The sequence below is a fragment of the Quercus lobata genome, chromosome 3 (assembly GCF_001633185.2).
Source record: "Quercus lobata isolate SW786 chromosome 3, ValleyOak3.0 Primary Assembly, whole genome shotgun sequence".
Taxonomy (NCBI): Eukaryota; Viridiplantae; Streptophyta; class Magnoliopsida; order Fagales; family Fagaceae; genus Quercus; species Quercus lobata.
This window is the reverse complement of record NC_044906.1, coordinates 69971741-69993566: the sequence shown is the minus strand read 5'-3', so window position 1 is coordinate 69993566 and position 21826 is coordinate 69971741. Positions and strand designations below refer to the sequence as shown.

The 21826-nt window shown below is 33.8% G+C and overlaps 1 protein-coding gene across 1 annotated transcript; it reads right to left on the bottom strand.

Moving 5' to 3' along the window:
- Positions 1–14015: 14015 nt before the first annotated feature.
- Positions 14016–20354, bottom strand: LOC115978810 (isopentenyl phosphate kinase). The gene is made up of 12 exons (XM_031100684.1): positions 20228–20354; positions 19198–19431; positions 18832–18929; positions 18031–18073; positions 17387–17448; positions 17191–17247; positions 16687–16722; positions 16527–16604; positions 15581–15647; positions 15414–15479; positions 14575–14678; positions 14016–14487 (listed from the first exon to the last, which is right to left on the bottom strand). Exons 1-12 carry the CDS (start codon positions 20286–20288, stop codon positions 14383–14385), a joined length of 1011 nt encoding a protein of 336 aa, XP_030956544.1. The 5' UTR covers positions 20289–20354; the 3' UTR covers positions 14016–14382.
- Between the last annotated feature and the right edge of the window lie 1472 nt (positions 20355–21826).

The following is a 21826-nucleotide window of genomic DNA, read 5'->3' as shown; positions in this document are numbered from 1 at the left end:
TCTCCTGGTGATAGACCCACTATGGGGGAAAATACCAAACCCATGGTGGGAATTCCTAGAGGATGCACCTTTACCGGAGGAGGAGAGGCGGACAGTTTAGAGGTCAGTTCCCTAGGTATCACCCATGCCAATTCTTTGTGAAGTAAACCACCTATAGGACCTGTCGGAAAGGAGGATGCTCGAGATACAGCTGATAAACACATGCCTTATAGGAAATTGTCATGCAGTCAAGTTGATCACGGCAATGTTGAGGAAGATGGGATGAATTTTAAGGGAGGAAGCGAAGGCTCAGCCCCATCTAGATGAGTGACCCCCCCCCCCTCCAATCCTGTGTCATGAATATAATCATTTGGAATAGTAGGGGTGTCTTAAAACCCAATTTTTAAAGCTACTTCAGGGATCTAACCCGAGATCATGATCCGGATTTGTTTGTAATCATGGAGACCCATCTTGGAGGTGAGAGAGCCAAAGACATCATAGACAGTTTCTCCTTTGATGGCGCAATTCACACAGATACTATTTGCTATACGGGAGGTCTTTGGCTCCTCTGGAATTCAAATAAAGTGGAGGTCTCTCTTCTCTCCAAGATAGAGCAAGAAATTCATACCACCATTAAGGTATGAATTTCCAATTCTTCCTTTTTATTCTCTACTATATATGTTAGTCCCAGGTTCGAGGAGAGAACAATTCTTTGAAATAATCTCACAAAAGTCACAGATTTGCATAGTATGCCCTAGTTTATTGCAGGTGATTTTAATAAGCCTCTTCGAAATAATGATAAGCTCAGAGGAAAAGCCATCAGTATTAATTGGTCCCTTCTCTTTAAAGAGTGTTTAGACAGATGTAACACAGTTGACTTAGGCTTTTCCAGACCTAAATTCACCTAGACTAACTGCAGAGATGCCCATGTGCTCATCCAAGAGCGCATAGATAGATTTTTTGTGAATCCGCTTTGGTACACTCTCCATCCAGAGGCAAGGGTTAAGCATCACATAAGGTGTCACTCAGACCATTGCTTGGTGCTCTTGGAGACCAATCCAGTGCCTACCTGCCACCTCCTTAGATCATTCAAATTCCATAGTTTCTGGCTCTTGGATTCGCCCTTTCCCCGAGTGGTTCAGCAAGCTTGGAACAACTCTCATCACCTTCTTTCGACTATTGCTAATTTTTTCCGAGAGGCTACTAGTTGGAATAGGGAGCACTTTGGTAATATCTTTGGGAAGAAGAGGAAAGTCCTCGCTCAATTAGATGGCATTCAAAGAGCTCTAGGCCGAGGTCCTTTTTTTCTGGTGAATCTAGAAAGAGATCTCCTTGGAGAACTAGATTTTGTTTTGAACTAGAAGGAAGAATTATGGGCAACCAAATCCAGGATTAATTGGATGCTTTTTGGGGATTGTTGTACACAAAATTTTCGTAAAAGACGAATCACACGATCACAAAATAGTGTAACAAATAATCAACTTGTATTTGATTTGTATATATATATATATATGTGAGTACAATTCTCTGTATGAATCTTTACAATGAAAGAGTACAATAAATTCCTTTGATTCGATTTCCAAGAAACATTACTATCCAAATGGGCTATGAAGCTTGATCTTGAATCGTGATTTGATGTCTCCAAGTTGAATGAATAGTTGAACGTGCTTGATTTGATGCGAGGGCCGTTGGCTTGATCTCAAACTAGGTTAAAGGAGAATCCCCACTTTGATTTGAAGAAGTAGGAATAGGCCTTGATGAACAATGGAATTCTTGTGAACTTTAGAGATGACTCTCTATTTTGGCAGAGTGTCGATAGTGTTTTCTCTCTAAGTGTTCTCCTTTTCCTCATATGAGAAGCCTCTATTTATAGGCAACTCAATAGTAATTAATTTGGAATTTTCTCTCAGCATTTATTGAGAGTTGAATTATGAATTTAATTTGGTATTTCATTTAATAAGAACTTTCCATATAGTTCTTTTCTTCTGACGCTACCATATGGCTTTTTTCATTTGATGTTGCCGCGTGACTTGATTTCATTCGCTGATCGTCCACGTCATCAATTGGAGATTAATTTGATCTCAAATATTTTATCATGAACAATCGGACGGTTGTTAATACATCATAAAATTTTGATGTCTACAAATGCCCCCACTTCGAGATTCGGCTTTGTGTCTTTCTGATGCAAGGAAGACGAGGCTTGAAGTATTCTTTCATTTCATTTACTTATTTATTTATTTTCTTTAATAATGGACTTGGTTTTATGGGTACACAGGGCTTTCATCCAAGTGAAATATGGGCTTCTTTCATCCCAATGTTGTATATTACAGCTTTGCCATCCTAGATGTCTTTTTTTTTTTTTTTTAATTTATTTTTTTTTTTTTTTACACTGGGGTTTCACCTTCACGGGCCTGATCACACACATGGGTCATCCTCTTTGGAGTGCAAGCCCACCTTAGTTTTGTTAGGCAAGTCAGTGCCGCAATTGTCTTACTCAGTAAGCATGTCTTTTCTTTACCCATACCTGTTCTACTTTCCACACTCTAAGCATCTTGACTTGGCAAGCTCGTATTTCGATGAGGATCAGATTGGGCTGGAAGTTGAGGTGACGGATGAGGAGATAAAAGGGGGCTCTGGTCATTGAAAGCTTGGAAATCCCCTGGCCCAGATGGCCTTCATGCAAGATTCTTCCAACGGTTTTGGCTCATAGTGGGGAAATCTGTTGTGAAGGAAGTTAAAAATATTTTTGCAACCAAGTCTGTTTAGAGTGAGCTTAACAAGATCCAGATTGTCCTTATTTCGAAAATCAATGGTGCCGAATCACTAGGTAATTATCGCCCTATTAGTCTATGTAACTCAATGTACAAGATTGTGTTGAAAATTATTGTTGCCAGACTTAGGCCTTTCCTAGGTGATCTGATCTCCCCTCTTCAGACAGATTTTGTCCCAAGAAGGAGAGAAACAGACAATGTGATAATAGTTTAAGAGCTCATTCACTCTATCATTTGGAGCAAGGGTGGTACTGGCTATATGGCCATCAAGATCGACCTTGAAAAGGCATACAATAAACTCGAATGGAGTTTCATTAGGGAGATGTTGATCAGAATTAATCTCCCCCAAGGTCTTATTAAGCTTATTATAAGCTGTGTTACTTTGGTTTCTACTTCTATCCTTTTAAATGGGGGCAATCTAGAGTACTTTAATCCTTCCAGAGGTATTAGGTAGGGGGATCTGCTATCACCTTACCTCTTCATCCTATGTATGGATTTTCTCGGTCAGCTCATAGAGGAGAAATGTATGGAAAAGACTAGGAATCCAGTCAAATCTTCCAAAGGAGGTCCTTCCTTCTCTCATGTATTTTTTGCAGACGACCTCCTCCTCTTTGCAAAAGTGGATCATGAGAACCATTCTACAATAAAAGGAGTGTTGGACGAATTTTGCAACAGGTCGGGTCAAAGAGTGAGTGAGTATAAATCCAGAATGTATTTCTCCCCTTCTGTGGATACGGACTCTAGAGAGGCACTATGTGATGTGCTAGGATTTCAATCGACCTCAAATTTAGGAAAGTACTTGGGTTTTCCTATTAAACACCCAGGTACAACCAGCCTAGATTTTAATTTTGTACTCAACAAAGTTAGCCAAAAACTGGCTGGATGGAAGGCCAATCTGCTCTCAATGGCTGGAAGGATGGTGCTGATTCAATCTTCGCTCTCTACCATCCCAGCCTATGTAATGCAATGTGCCCATCTCCCCGGGAAAATTTTAGATGGCATAGATAGGATCAATAAATTTTTTTTATGGGGATCGACTGAAACGACTAAGAAAATCCACTGGGTAGGTTGGGATATAATCACCAAACCCAAGATCGAAGATGGTTTGGGGATTCAAACAGCGAAGGGAAGAAGCTTGGCTCTTCTGGTGAAGCTGAACTGGAGGTTTCACTCGAAAGTGGAGTCTTTGTGGGCTCGTGTGTTGAAAAGGAAATACTGCACTCCCGATCAACTACGAAGAAAGTAGCTGCCATCTTTGACCAGGGGGTTAGATGGGCAGTCGGTAGAGAAAGTAATCTTAAGTTCTGGGAGGACAATTAAGCTAGTTATGGCATCCTTAGTAGGGACCTTTGCCCAAGGAGAGCTTGGATCTTAAAATCAAAGATGTCGTTTCGTAAGAGGGGTGGAATTGGTCAGCAATTCCTTTTGAATTCCCACCAAGCATTAAAAATGAGATTCAAGCTACTCCTGTTGCGATGTCTTCCACTAGCAATGATAGGTTGATTTGGAAGGGCTCTAAGAATGGCAGTTTCGATCTAAAGACTACTTATTCTCTAGCTTCCCTCTCTTCCCTTGCAGCCTCTACCTTTGATGGAAAGTGGATTTGGAATTCCTAATCCTTTCCTAGAATCCAAATCTTTGCGTGGCAATGCCTCCACAAGAGCATTGGAGTTAATACATGCCCTGCTGCTAGGGGTGTGACAATGGACACGGCTTGCCCTCTCTATCACAGTGAAGAAGAATCCATTCTTCATGCTCTTTGGGACTGCAGGATAGTTCGGCCTATCTGGGTTTAGCTAAGTGCATTGGATTTAAATCCATCTTTCTTTTCAGGCAACCTTCAAGGGTGGATTATTTCCCACGGTACTAACAACCAAGCTCCAAGAGCATCCCACCCCCCTTGGAAAGTCCTCTTTTTGTTTGCCATTTGGATTATATGAAAGCAAAGAAATGAGGTAGTCTTCAGAAATAAAGGCCCCAATATCTACCTGGTGAAAACTATTATCCAACAAGTTATGGAATTCTATTACTGTGCTTATCCTACAAAAGCTCCTAAGTGTCAAGTCATGAAGGATATTCGATGGGAACGACCTCCTAGGGGATGGGTTAAATTAAATACTGATGGCTCCTCAATAGGCAACCCTGGTATTGTAGGAGGCGGAGCTCTAATCCGAGATGAATTAGGACAATGGATAACTGGCTTTTCTCGAAGAATAGGAACTGCTTCTAGCTTTTTGGCGGGGCTTTGGGCCTTGCATGATAGCCTCAAGATTTGCACTGCTCGAAATTTTGAAGCTGTTGTAGTAGAACTTGATGCTAGAGCAGTTATTGACATTGTGTCTAACCTCAATAGCTCTAATCTTGATGTGTGCTCGTTGGTGGATGACTGCAGGTTATTGATCGTCCAAATTCCCTAGATTCTGCTCAAGCACTGCTATCGTGAAGCTAATAGATGTGCGGAAAGGCTTGCCAATTTGGGAGGAAAGCAACGAACTGACTTTTTTATTTATGAAAGTTCGCCTATGGACTTGTTTAGTTTTACTGATTTCGATCTTTCTGGTTTGTATTTAAGCAGGCTCTGTCTTGCAAACTTGACTGTTCTCTAATCTTGTTTAATGTTATTTCCTCTTTTGACCAAAAAAGAAAAGAAAAAAAAGACATGTCGTTTTCCATTTGAAAGTGTCTACTCTTTAAAAATAAACAACTGAATACTTTTTAGATAAAAACTTTACCTACTTTTGAACTTTAGCCGAAAGGCTGAGAAAGGTTATAACTTTACCTACTCAAACTCAAATCGCATGACCTTTTATATCGTGACCTTTTATACTTCCTTAACTCAAATCCCTCGATTCAAACACAATTTCCATAACGTATATTTTTAACTCTATTTTTTTTTTTCACTCACTTGAAAATATATTCAAATGAAAAGAGAAAAATACTTTTAAAAATCAAATAACCATAACGTATCGTGTTACTCAGAGATTTAATAAAAAACTCACCCACAAAATGAAATTTAAAGAGAAAGGTGTATACTTTTCTTGCTATTAGAATAAAAAACCTCTATAAAAGGGTAGTAAAAGAAAGATTTTTTTGCTTTTCTTTTTCTTTTTACTGCCTTTTGAACTCACCCAATGTTAAGAAAATTATATCAGATTTCAAAGAGATAACCAAAGGATAGATTAAATAAATTCTTATACAGAGAGAACTTAATTGATTTCCAACTATGGACAACTTCTTAAATGAGCAGTTATAGCTCTTTAACAATTGGAATTGTGCTTCAAAAGCTGTATCATTACAAGAAAAAAGACATAATACAACGAGTATTATTGCAACAAAAAAAATAATGGATGTAATATATATACTATTGTATCTCTAGGTTGTTTTTTGTTGTAATAGTAACTTAAATTTATTACATCAATATGAGATTGTAGTAATAATTATAATGTTACATCTAAATGTGTTGTTGTAATAGGTAACTCTTATTTTACATTCAGATATGTTGTTACAATATGTAATATTTTATTTCACATTGAACTATATTGTTGTAATAGGTTAAATCTTTATTTCACAACAATTTTTGTTGATGTAATAGAGGTGAGTAATTGAGTAGTGGGAAAATTTGGAAAAATCGGCGCTATTTTGAATTGCAAAACAGGTTAATGAAAAAATTATTATTTAAAAAAAATGATTTATTTATTTATTTTTTTTTAAATCTACCTATTGCAACGAGATTTTCAAAATAAATTGTTGCAATATGTGGAATTTATTGCAACGAAAATTTAGTGTTGCATAAATCTATTGCGTCAGAGTTTATTACAATAACTTACATCGACTTTTTTGTTATTGCAACGACCTTTTTTCATTGTATTAAGTCTTTCTTCTTGTAGTGATAGAAGGCACTTTTAGTCCTAATCAGGTTAATGAAAAAAATTATTATTTAAAAAAATGATTTATTTATTTTTAATTTTTTTAATAAAAAAAATCAACATATTGCAACGAGATTTTCAAAGTAAATCGTTGCAATATGTGGAATTTATTGCAACGAAAATTTAGTGTTTCACAAACCTATTTCCTCGGAGTTTATTACAACGGCTTACATCGACTTTTTTGTCATTGCAATAACACCTATTACAACGACATTAGTTGTTATTGCAACAACTTTTTGATTAGTTAAGAAACTATTTGATTATTACATCCACTAGGGTTATTCATTTTTAATTTTTAACTTAATTAGTTGATTGATTAGTTAAGAAACTATTTGAATTGTAATGGGTTAAATGCTAGTTTAATTAACTTATATTCTCTTTACTGCCAGCTAGCAGTATTTCGTTGGTGGTAGTGTTGGCTCCAGTGTAAGTATCAATTTCACCACTTTCAACTCGTAAATTTAGTGTTGTTGAACAAAAAATCAGCATTGAAATTTAATGTATAAAAAATTATATTACAGATCAACATTTTATCAAATTATTAAGAAGAAATCAGCCAAAGGTTTCAAATCGGAACCTTACATGATGGCTTTATTCAATTCCTCGCTTTGGCTGTACTACGCAGTAATCAAAGAAGATTATCTGCTTCTCTGCATAGTCAAGTTATTTGATTGTGTGATGCAGATAATATATATTGTCTTATATATTGTTTATGCACCAAAACCCCTAAGGGTTTGTGTTAAAATTGTATTAATTGGGAAATTATAGATTTTTTCACCCAATTATATATTAATGTTGAATTTTGATTGTAGAACTTGACTCTCAAAGCATTCACTTCTTTGAACACAAGGTTGTTCACCTTAGTCTTTCTTGTCACATATTTTGTAGTGGATGGCATATTCCATGTCAAAATTCTAGGATGGATTTGTGGTATCAGTTTAGTTGGTGTTTTCTTAAGACGCTTAAGTATTGTGGTGAGTAAACTAATTAAAGCATTTGAAGTTGAGATTTAATTACTCTCATTTTTTCAAAAAAAAAAAAACTACGTGTAAGCATTTTACTCTTCTTTACTTTTTTATAGGTTCGAACTAGGAGTGTGGAGTCTATTCCCTTTTATGTACCATTTTTCCACACATTGAATGCCGGATTGTGGTTTGCATATGGTTGGTTCAGTCATGACCTTTTTATTATTGTAAGTAATTTCCATTTGCAAATTCTATCACTGTTTTAGATACTTTCAGCCATTAAATTTTAGCTTAATTTCTTCTTTCTTGTCTTAATTGTCTAGATTCCAAATATTGTGATTTTGATCTTAGGGCTACTCCACATGCTGTTATATGCAATGTACAAGAAGGTTAAAGAGGAAAGTCAACATACAGTGGAGCATGAGGAAAGCATGGAAACCTAGTGACCACCATAATATTGTTAATTATTAAGTTACTGTTCAGGCCTAAAAGTGCTTTCATCACTACAAAAAAAAAAAGACTTAATACAACAAAAAAAGTCGTTGCAATAACAAATAATGTCGTTGTAATAGGTGTTATTGCAACGACAAAAAAGTCAATGTAAGCCGTTGCAATAAACTCCAAGAAAATAGGTTTATGCAACACTAAATTTTCGTTGCAATAAATTCAACATATTGCAACGATTTACTTTGAAAATCTCGTTGCAATAGATTGATTTTTTTATTAAAAAAATTTTAAAAATAAATAAATCATTTTTTTAAATAATAATTTTTTTCATTAACCTGTTCCGGCCTAATTCCTAAAAGTGCCTTCTATCACTACAAGAAAAAAAACTTAATACAACAAAAAAAAGTCGTTGCAATAACAACTAATGTCATTGTAATAGGTGTTATTACAACAACAAAAAAGTCGATGTAAGCCGTTGTAATAAACTCCAAGGAAATAGGTTTATGCAACACTAAATTTTTGTTGCAATAAATTCCACATATTATAACAATTTACTATGAAAATTTCGTTGTAATAGGTTGATTTTTTTATTAAAAATAAATAAATCATTTTTTTAAATAATAATTTTTTCATTAACCTGTTCAGGCCTAAAAGAGCCTTCTATATGTATTGTTGCATTTCTTGTTTTCCTGATGTTTGCGTGCATATATAGCACATGTTATTGTTAATTTCAGTAATGGGACTTTGGATGACCCTATTTGTGCCTTGTAGGGTTTTAGTTTATAGCTAAAAAGTTCATGTAATGGCTGGGATTATAAGTAAAAGGATTAAAAGGCCTAAGACAAACAATGTTATTGATATGCATGGTCAGGTTGTTCCATCTTTGAATTAGAACCAAGCTCAACTGCTCAGTTAGACCTTTCACACAATTGTTCATATTGGTTTTGGCCACAAACTGACTCGAGTTTTGATAAACAACCAACTCTCTACGACACCCATGAACATGTATTAGACAAGCAAAAATCATTCAATATTTATTTTTTAAGGATAAATTATATTTTTTTCACCTTAAACTATAAACTCATTTTTAATGTCTCCTCTCCAATCTATCAATTTATTTCATTGATACCCTATTTTTAGAGAATTGAATCAATGTACCCTGTCATCTAAACCAAGTGTTAGATAAGACAGAAATGGTGGGTTTTCATCACAATTAGTTGGTGTAATTTTGCCATTATATCTCATTTAACCCCCAAATAAAACGGTTCAAATTGGAGTGTTAATTTGTGCAAATTGATAATTTAGAAAGATATTATAAATGGGGCGAAAGCTTAGCGTGAGAAGTGTAATTTTATTTTAATTACACACCTAAATTAAAGGAATAGTACTTATTAGGTAAATGAAAAACTCTAGGTACCTTCGTTTGAAAAAAAAAAAAGTTAATTTTTTTTTTGGGATAAATTATCACTGTTCTCAAAACTTAATAAAAAAAATGGTAAATTTAATTATTTATAATATATTCTAATATTTTTGGAAATTATGCTTAAACTGTGTACGTTAATTAGTCAGTTAGCTTTGTTGCTGTTCAGGAGAGAAGCGCCCGAGGGGTCCACTAACCGCCCATTGATATACATGTTGGACATCGTATTACCTCAAAAGCTTCATCCAAAAGGTTTGTGCCCAGCTATATATATTGGGTTACCTGTCCAACCCAAAAGGTTAAGCTGAAGGATTTAGACCCATCTACGTCCATCAACTGCTCACTTTCCTTACTATTTTCTGTAGTGTGGAACTCAACCCACACACGTGCACTAAGAACACTTGCTGACTTTGGTATGCTTGGAATCATTGGAAATCATTTGTGGTTGCCGCAGTAGATAGCTTATATGTGGTTTGGAATTTGGATAATCTATGGTGTTTTGGATAAGGGAATCCTATTTGTTTTGGGACAATTTTTAGTAATTTTCAGTATTCTGAATGAAGAACATTTTTATATGTTATAGGGCTAACATAAGAACTAAGAAGAACAAGACACTCCAAAATTCCTGAGTGACCTTGTTGAACAAAGACACGCCAGGGACACTCTACATGTGTGTCCTTACTGGGTCAAGAAGAAAAAATATGACTTTTTCTTATAAAAATTCCTTTGATTTTAGTTATGTTTTTAATGATTCTCTTAGTTGTTGTTTATTTTGAAAACTTAGAATAACCATAAAATATTCTTAAAAATAAATAGTATACACATAACAATATATTGATTAATGCCGTATTGTTCTAATTTTTCAAGAATTGTAGTGTTACCATGTCCCAAGTAGTGTTGTATCCATGTCCATGTCCATGCTTCTTACACACTAACTTGCTTGTTTAAATATTTTGCAATTGAGCCAGTGTTTACTATTGTCATTTGGCCACTATGACAGTAAAAAACCACTATTTTGTTTCCCATTACTGTGCTGAATTAGTATTCAGTTTTGTTTATTACTAAATTTCGTTGGGAATTAATAGAGTTTAGGATCATTTTTATTTTCTAAAGGAATATGTATTATTGGATGAAAGGTTTTTGGTTCTATGTTGTGCTAGGAATATACTAACTATATTTTGATGAAAGAAAAAGGGATTTAGCATCTTATTTTGTTTGCTGCTTCATTGTTTTCTTGGCAGCCTTATTCTATGCTGAGATGAATGCTATTCTGTTCTACCGTCATATTCACATTAGACTAGTAATCAAGATTATGTAATACTAGAAATGCTAGAGAAGTTCTGCTTCGCATTCTTGTTGCATATTAGGATATAATTCCTTATTCTGTCTTTTCTTAGTTGTTTCTTTGGCGCATATATTGTCTTCCATTTTGTTTCCTTTTATTTTACAAGAATAGTTAAGGAGAAGAATTTTTATCAAGTGAGGATGGCTTGTCATGCATTATACATAGTTTGTCAAAATAAGCCCATTCATAACTAGCAGAGAAATTTTTTTAATTAAAAAGTCTTTTGTTTTTAAAGTTTTTCTCATATACCTATTCTTAGGTATGCAGCATCAAGGTCCTACTTTGTGAATTGTAACGGGTCCTGCTTGAGGTTGTTTTACATTTTTTAGCTATTGCCAGCTCAGTTGTAATCTATGAAGCATGGACGCGGCACTAGAGGTGCCGCACCCGTGTCCGACACGGCGGGACGCGGCGACGCACAGGGGATGCCGCTGCCCGCGCGTCCGGCCGCGTCCCGCCACGTTGTGCCACGTGGATTCCACGTGCTTTTCGTCGACTCGCACCGACGCGAGCCGACGCGGCTCCAACATGGGCCGATTCACCCGAAATCGGGCCGACTCAGGCCTGAATCGGTCGTATCGGCTGTATCGGCCGAAATTAAAAAAAAAAAGGTGTAGAACGCACCGTTTGACTTATTTCTAAACCCTACTTTAGCCCAGTTTCACACAAACGCCAAAACATAAGCTCCTCTCCTCACATTGATCTTGATGATGAAGAAGTTGGTGTTTGATTGTCTTATTGATTATATTTTATTTAGTTTTAATTTCGAACTTGTGAGTTGTATTCTAATTTCCAAACATCATGGAATGTTTTAGTTTCAATCTTGTGAGTTGTGTTTAATTTATGAAAATCATGTTTTAGTTATTATCTACTATTGCTCTTAAATTTAGTATATGTTTGTATAATGTGAAAAAGTATGCTTAACAATATATTAAAAATATAAATAAAAATATTTTTAATAATTTTTTAATCGCCAAGTCCCACAGCACCCGCACCCAAATCCCGAAATGCACCCGTGCTACATAGGTTGTAATGTACCTATATGAGGAAGGAACATAGTCTCTGCTTGTTACAAGGTACCCCATTAAAAAAAAAATAATCACTGAAAGTTTTCTGTATTAGGCCTTTTAATTGTTATATGAAAACATTGCAAGATGAATAAATAAAAAATATGGGGGTACTTCATATTTAGATTTATTGACTCCTTTGTCTTTATCTGTTTACTTATATATACTCATAATATAAAGTTTATAGCTCCAAAGACACCTCCTTGGAATCATCTCCTTCTATTTTCATCCGTTGACAGTGACACACTGCACTATTACAACATGGCTTCAATACACTTGTTAACAACATGAATGGAACTCATAAGTGTATTGACAAATAAAAGCTTGTCACATTTTACATCTTGATGCAGTTTGGGAAGAAAACTAATACACTATGGGCTATAGACAATATTAGGAATGCAAGCATTATAAGGTTAAAGCATCAGAATTTTGTACTTGAATTAACGTTAAAGGTGCCCATGGTCTCTGGTTTATTTAGGAGAGTAAAAGTGAATGATGCTATAGTTCTATAGTTCTAATTTCTAATGTCTAATGTCTTCAGCTTCAGCTTGGCATCAGAATTTTGTACTGATCGAAAATTTTTGTTACTTGGCAATTATTAGGCAATCTATAATAGATTCTATGAAATATTTTTCAAAAAAGTTGTTGGCACAACTGTTTCCTAATGGATTATGTATTGTTATATTATCTCATTTATTTGGATTCTATAATGCAGATCAAGGATGGATTTGGTGATGGAAAAGATTTGGTTGTTTCAGTGATGTCTGCTATGGGAGAAGAGCAGATCTGTGGCCTTAAGGACATTGGCCCCAAGTAATTGTCCTTCATGAATGGGGAATGCTTCAAGTCCAGGACTTTAAACAGAACCACATAATAGTAGCTTACTTTAGGGGTCACTTATTTCAGAAATATTCTTATTGAAATGTGGCCTCTACCTATCACCAGACTTTGCCATTATGAATTAGGTTTTTATAATCACTATTTCCTTCTGCTTGATTAGCACCGAACCATTTCCTGGGTCTTGGTGTGGAGAAGTTATAAATTCCAGCAAAGACTGTATATACACTTCTTAGCGCCTCATGTTGTTTCAAGTTTCCATTTAAAGTTCTTCGTATTCAAATAGATTGGTTCTCATAATTGTGGTTTTTTTCTTAATTGCATTTGAATTTACCTGTGCTGAAAATGTTTATACTATTTATGTGCTTTTAGACTGAGTGAATAAGTACAGAAATGGATGGATGATTGTTTTTGCTGTAGGATTTTTGGTGCCCTTTTGATTTTGTCATCCCTTGATAACACGTACTCTTTTTTTCTTTTTCTTTTTCAATCCTCATTCTGCACTCGCTTTCAGTGGCAGTTTGATGGTTTTTATTGAGTTTGTGGATCCAAGGATCCATCCATTTTGGACTTTTTACTGTAATTAAAAAAAAAATGAAAATGTTGTATTGGTTTTTTTTTTTTTTTTTTTTTTTGATAGGGAAAATATTGTATTGGTGAATAGCTTCTTCATATGTAATAGGTATCTCATGCATTTGATAAATGTATCATCTCATATATAAATGTATTGTCCATCATAGTGTAAATTTTATAACCGTTTGGGATCTACATGTGAGAGAGAATGTATCTCATGCGTTTAACATGTGAGTCGGTCGTTTTTTAGTGTAGATTTCACACAAGTGTGGGATCCACACATTGTGAGAGAGGATGCCTATATTAGATAACAGGAAAAAGACTCTTGTACAAGTTACACGCGCATGAGTTTTTATAACTGAAAACATGATTTTACATCACATTTTCAGTTTATAAAATCACACATTTGTGTGAAAGAAACAGTTTATAAATAACACATTGTGTGAAAGAAACAAAATAATGGGAATAGAATCCGAGGAACGGTAAATTGTATTTTTGATATGAATCGTTTATGCAAGTGTGATTGCACAGCATGCACAAAGTAATTTGTGCAACTGGTGTATCCTCATAAATGTATTATCTATCGGTTTAAAACAAACTATTTTCAAAATAAGCCAGTGCTGAATTGGATTTTCCTTGCATAGAATTTACTGTTTCTGGCTTGGAGCCCTCAACAGAATGAATAATGAGGCCTAATGAATCTTGGAGGATAAGATTGGAGTACGACTCTAAAGAAACACACTGCCTCAATTGGCAATTGTAACATGACCCAAATAGTAAACCCTCTGGCAAGCAAACTGGACCGCAGGATAATAAACAAGCCCTGCACGAATGTCAGTTTTCCACTGAGGGCCGAAAACATTGAATGTTAAGAGATTACAAATTTCAATTTGCGAGCATTTCCAGGGTTATCAATGAGCACCTGTGCTAAAACAATTTCAAACTCAAATCAATTTGAGGGTCTAGATTTTCTGACACATTCATATCATAGTGTAAAAGAATGGATGATCAGAATGTTACAACATTATACAAGGTGGTCTTAGCTGCCAATCTCAGCTCATGAATCGGATGACTGTCCCCAACCAATCATCAGGAATGTTGTCTCTCTTGTCTCTCAGTTCTCCGCTTAAGGCCCTTAATGCATGGTTTGTGGCTGCCTGCATCCAGCTTAATCTTAATCACTACAAACTCTCAAAACATAAGTTGAAAAAGATTAAGTAAAATTGTAACAAAGGAGTCATTACTTTCACAATGTAAACATCAATGCCAAGTCTTGCAATCATTGCAGCTTCTGCTATTTTGGTCTCCATACCCCCAGTTGTATCATGAGCAGCTACAGTTGTTTGAACTGTTGACAGAATATGAGAAAACATCTATTAAATTTTGGTGCTCTGCAGATCCATATTCTTGTGCCTGTTTAAAATCCTATGTTTCTAAAGGTAAGTTAACACAAAGGAGTAACTTTATAGGATGCTCAGCTTTTCTCAATATTTGTATATCTAAATCCACCATTATATCAACAAACACGGCACAGAAAAGTTTTTTTTTTTTTTAATTGTATATATATATATATATATATATATATATATATATATAGACTCCCATTGTTTGAATCTCCCAAGTTTAAGTTAACACAAAGGAGTAACTTTACAAGATGCTCAGCTTTTCTCAATATTTGTATATCTAAATCCACCATTATATCAACAAACACATCACAGCACAGAAAATATTTTTATTTTTATTTTTTATGTTGAGCTAGACATAAAGGCATGTAGAAGCAACCAGCATTTATAGCTATAGTTTTAACATTCCATCACATGAGTCATGCTGAAGCAAAATCCGATACTGAAAACATAGTGAAAGTTTGTACATGCAATGAAAATCAATTTGATTAATCTAGCTTTATGTTGATGCTGCTCTCACTGTAGATGGAAGAAGAAAATCCTTGAATATCCTATAAGCTGATCCTAAAAACAAGTGGCAAAGCAGATGTAACTCCTATTAAACTGTCACCATAAAACAATGGACCTTTATATTGCCATGTCAAGATGAGATAAAACATCTCAATTCTTTTCTCACTAACCTTCTTGCTTATCCATGTTCTGAAGCACTGGTTTCACAACAGACCACTTCCCATCTTTGCCAACAGCTGCCATTATGGGAAAATTTTCAGTCAACATTTAACAAGCCAACTGAACTCCTTAAGATACCATGCATGTATAAGATCAAGGTTTTATAACAAGTACTCACCAATCTCCCTCAAGAGTACTGCATCAGGTTCTGTTGGTGGACGGTCATATACACCGAAAACATCTGTCTTTAATCCACATTAATTGGATAACAGCATAGAATGTCATTTGATACGTATCAATCAGAGAGGTAATTTAACTCTAGCTAAGTATAAGATGCGTCAAATGTGAATATTGGGAAAACCAACTTCACATACATATCTTGATACATAATGTCAGAAAAGTTATATCTGTGTTCTTAATAGAACATAATAAATAATTCCAAAGATCAGTTTAGTAACAAAAACAAATTATTTAGGCTAAAATGCACTTTACATCGCTTAACTTTGGGGTCACTTCAAACTTGGTTCTTTGACTTTCGAAATTTGCAATTTCAACCCTCAACTATTACAATAATGTCAATATGCCCTTTTCCGTTATGGTGTGTCACATTTTCATCGTTAATCTACCTAAAAGCAACATCAATTTTTTTTTTCTATCCAAAACAATGTCATTTATGGATGGGTAAATAACAAGATCCTAAGAGATGTTGATGGAAGGGGCATGTTGACATTATTGTAATACTTAACACAGTAATTACAAGTTTTCATACTCAATTGACCGATTTAGAAGGAACCCCAAACTTAGGGTGTTTAAAGTATTTTAGCCAATTATTATTTTCCCCCCAAAAACTATGTCATCACCCTTAATCGTTTCACTGAAATTTATACGTGACATGAAGTGAAGGCTGCTTTCATCAGTGCTTTGGAGCTCTGATTAAGAGACAAGATATACCAAGATAGTAAAAAGGATTGTAAAAGCCATTTACTTTCAATAACATTTATCAGGTAAAAACACTAAAGACCCATCCACAAGCCATCTGATTCTAATTTTGCTAGAATGAATAAAAGAATCTTATGTTTATAGTATTCTAAGCATGAAAAGAACTCATAAAAATTAGAGGATACAAGAAAAACAACATATTCAGGCTTTAAGTGCGCCGCAAGATGACGTATGATAACATCTCCACTCAATATGCTGCAGCCCTGATTTTATAAAGTAAATGAATGAGGTTATTAACAATTAATAACTAACAAAGGTGATAAACATGTCTCACAGGGACCAAACCTGTAATTTATCAAGCACTGCATCTCCATGCAGAACCTAGAAGGCAGATAAGAATAAACATCTTTAGTAGCTAAAACATTTACTATTAGTTGCAAAAGAATGATCCTCTCTGTATGACATAGGCCACTTCCTTTATCTAAAAAATTATATGATTCTACACCTTCAGTAATCTTCATCTATTTATCTAATGATCTTCCTAACTAAGAACTAATAATGAGATAATTTTTTACTTACTCAACAAAAAGGTTTTCAGAAAGTTAAATTATATTCAGAAAACTCCCATTTAGTGGCTTAAGCTTTTGAGTATAGCTGATGTTTAAGATGGTTATTTACTGGAAAAACAAGGTAAAGCACCTGAGTGTGTGGTGATAAATTTAACCAGTTGCTACTCAATACAGATGATTGTTAACTTTGCCTAGAAAAGATGATGTTCAAGAGAACAGGACTTATTATAATTTCAAGCTTTGAAGTATTATTATCATAGATCAAACAATTCAAACTTACAGGTATGAAACCAGAGTCAATAGCCTTATCCACCGCAGCCAAATCTGCTGAGGCTATCTGTAAGAGATATGAGAGTTCAAACTTAGGAAGAGGAGACAGCATCTCCAGAAATGAAAGAATAAAATAAATAAATAAATAAAAAGCCTCCATTATTGGTGCATATAGTAAAACAACAGTCTTTCTGGAGGCTCCTAACATTTTTCTCTTTGGTTGACCAGCCACATGAAAATGGAGACATTCCAATTGAAGGAATACCCTCTGCAAGAAAAGACGAAACTTTGCTAAGGGTAATTGCTTTACTTCCCATTTCTAAAAGGCATGCAAGGCAGAAAATTGGGTTGTCTAACATAATAATAAGATAGCATTCTCACAAAAATTCAAATGTCTGCTGAAATTGTAATATTTGTATTCTCTGTCAACGTAAATTTTACCATATTATCTTCCTTCAAAAAATAATATCAAGCATGAACAAAAGATTGCAAGAAAAAGAGAATTACAAATAATGAGGCAACAAGAAACTATCACAAGTTGGCAAATTCTCAACCCCAATAACTTTGCAATATGAACTTCATGGAAGCTGGTGACATGGTTTGTCAAATTGTTTACTTGGTTATGATAAAATTGTCAGGAGCAAAGTATGCTTATAAAGAAATATGTACGGCATTCTTTCACATTTGATACACAAACATTGACTTGCATTATAGACCTAGACTTGATGGAGAGGAAGATATGCAGATATATAAAATATAGAACTAAGAGAAAACTTCTTTTTTTTTTTTGGATAAGTAGAGTTAGGAGAAAACATGCATAAAAGTCGAATTGTAACAACTAAATTAGTACCTCTGGCTAATGCTCTAACAACTTCAAGATTGAGGGTTGTAACCTGAAAAAAAAAATGGAAACAAAACAAAGAAAAGGATAAATAAGGTAAAGGAAAAGATCCTTGTTCACCAATATTCTATATAGTAGACCAACTAATTGTTGAAGTAAAGGATCTAACCAGAGAATTCTGACATCACAATTGCCTAATTTTATATAATTGAACACCAAATAAGTGTAGATTAATGAATGTGGAGAATCTTTTTTGTTGGTCAACATCTTCTTAGTATCTGAGATTTGGCTCCCATATAGCTTTTGTACTAATTCCAAAACAAAATCAGGCCAAGAGAAACAAGGGCTCAAAAAAACTATAGTAGGTTGACATGAAATACAGCATCGTACTTCAAAAGGCAATCATTTTTTTTTTTTGCATCCCTCTTCCCTAATGTTGATTGTTGAACTGCAATCATGGTAGCCCAATTAATCAAGGACTCAAACAACTCCATACATAAAAATTCTCCAAACAATATGGCATCTAAACAGGGTTAACAAAAACCTTAATCAGGTGAAACAGTTCTGGTAGATACAAGGAAGGGTGCATGGGTACAAAATTTCAAGTTTTATATAAATTAGCATCCATATCAACTATACTCAGTTGCGCAATTCTTTTCAACTTACTTCTATCATTCTAAAAATATATCCAATCCATCTTCACAAACTCAACTGACTAAAGTGCAGAAAAGTTCTACACAATTGCTGAAATCAAAAGCTAAGAAATAAAAAATCAAGAAATAACAAATACAAAAAATCAGTTCATCTTACAGAAATTCGTGTAGCGACAAAACCAGCCTTGACAAGAGATTGGTCCAATCCTCCTTTATGAACCCCAGATTTACTGGCTTGAAAGTGACCAAAAGAACCTAAACCCCCATTATAGATTATAAATTGAACTGCCGCGTACTTTATAAAAACTATATAAACAACTTCAAAGCATCAAATCCTGAAAGAATACAGGGAAATTGCCCTGCAGTATAAAGAAAATGACCATGTTCTTTATACCCAAAAGCATCATTCTCATTGTTTATGCAACGCTATTAATTAGCATCATAATCATATTTCAATTCAGTGTCTTAAATGCTTATCATCAAGAATCATTTCCCAATTCATGAATGGATCCATGTTACTGACCTGCCCCATGAACAACAACAAAACGACTAGAATCTACATTTGCATTGTGTACAAAATCATCTATGTTACACGAAACCTCTGATTCCCCATGTCTCTTGCTCCAATCCATCCCAAGAACCTTCATAGAAGAAGACCACCCCAGCATCATTGCTTGCCTCAGCTGAGAAGACACTATGTCAAGGTTTTTTTTATTTATCTTCTCAAGTTCATCTTTGCAAGTAATTGCCGCACCTCCTTCACAACACAAAGCACATTTCTTAATAGTTTGCTCATAAGAATTATTTTTGTATTCCATTTGTAGATCCTCAAAAAATATTTAACCATATAGTCAATTTTGCATGACATTTATTTGCTCATTTTACATGAAAGCCTCAAACTTTCATGGTATTAAAGCAGGGATTAATTTTAAACATGGGTTGAAATGAAATTTAATAGGAACCCATTAATTTTAGTACTGCCAATGAACTTGTATAAACATTGTTTGCTCAAGCAGCATTCTGGCTTCTTGGTAAAACTAATAAACAACAATTAAGGTAAACACAAGCATATAAAGGTGAAATGAGCAACAATGCTGTAGTGTAATAACTAATAAACTTGGTTAAGGTTATAGAGAAAAAGTACATAACAATTCTTTTCTTATTCCTTTTGGCTATCCTCTAAATATATTTAACCGTAAATTACATTTTGCATGACATTCTTTGCTAATTTCACATCAAAGTCTCTAACTTGCTGGGTATTTAAACATGGGTGAAACACAGTTTTAATAATAGACACCCTATAATCTGTTATTGCCAAAGGACTTGTACAAACATGTTTGCCCAAGCTAGCTTTCTGGGTTTCTTGGTAAAAGCTAATAAACGATCAAGAAATTAAATGTGATAATATAAAGTTGGAAAAAGCAACAGGAGCTGTAGTGTAAAATATCAAAGTTTAACAATTTACAAGTGATTTAAATTTTTTGTTACTGTTTTAGAGAAGAAAACAAAAACAGATGGGATTTTTATATCAAAGAAAAAGAAAAAAGACATACCCAGTTTGACGATGCAACGGATTGGCTTGGTATGTTGAATTTCTTGCTTCTCTCCCTCCATTGGGTTCTGACTTCTGAGCTTTTTTACTGTTTGCTTTGCGCAAATCTTTGGTCAGAGGAGCGTTTAATTAACTAGACCAAAAGCAATTTGTTATTATTATTATTTTTTTTTTGAGTTGATGCACGTGATTTTTTATTTTTCATATTTTAAAAAACAATATTTTTCGAAAAGAAATCCTAAACCCTTCATATTTTATATATTTTTTATTGTGAGTGAATTTTGAAAATTTAATAGAGTTCATGTTCTTTATATTTTTAATATATATGTAAAATTTCATTCAAATTATATGTTATTTACTATTTGATCAATAAATTTATTTTTTATGCATAATTATATAACACAAAAACTTGAAATTTTCAAAACTTGAACATTTAATTGATAATATAACAATTAATTTTTTATTTTTTTGAAATTTTGCAAGTACAGAGTATATAAGAAGAATATATAATCTAACTATTAGATTTTCAAAACTCACACTCAATAATAAGACATACGAAGCAGTTTGAAGAGAAACTTTTTTTTTTCTATTTTAAATGTAATGCCCAGCCGATGATAGAGAAAGACAAAGAAAACTTTAATCTTTTGGTGTTATCTTTATTTGATCCCTGTTTTAAAATTATTATTTTGACCATTTATGTTTAATTTTGTGACAGCTTAAAGGATGCTATTTATTTGGCACTTGTAGTTGATTACTAACAAAAATGAACGATGTGATCAATATGAAAGTAGAATCAAACAAGAAGTACCAAAATGAAAATTTTGAAATGTAAATGACTCCAAATAAAAAAAATAAAAAAAAAATAAAAACCCACAAACTTATGGCAAAAAATTATACTTTACTCATGCCTAAATATATTTTAAACAAGAATACACCTTACATCTTATAACTTTAATCAAGTGTCAATTTAATCCACTAAGTTTAAAAGTTTTTTTTCCCCTCAAAAAAAGAAGTTTAAAAGTTTTTATTTTACTCCATTAAATTTGAACATTTGTCATTTTAATTTGCTAATTTAAAAGATGATTTTTTTGTTTAAATAAATTAATAAAATATGAGAAATGAAATTGTTTTAACTCTTAAGGGAGTTGACAAAAACTTTTTAACGACAATGGACTGAAGGACTAAAGTGATTGTGACATTAAAGTTAATGGACTAAAATGATTTTTAAAAAAAAAAACTAAATGGACTAAAATGGTGATTGATCAAAGTCATAGGATGTAAAGTATATTTTTGCTTATATTTTATGTCCTCCAAGTTTAGGATTACTATCTCAATTGTAGAAACTTATAATTTAAACTCTTATTAAAAAAAAAAAATTAAAATGAACTTTTGTATCCATTTTATGATGATTGTGTTTTACCATCCTGTCTAAACAACAATTAATTTCCTTTTGAGAGATTTGTTTTCGTGTTTCTTATTTGATGACAAAAGACGTTTCCGATTGATTTAGCCAAAACTCATAACCCACAACTATTATAACAATGTCAACATGCATCATCTTCTATTATAGTCTTCCATTGTTTCCGTTAACCTGACCAAA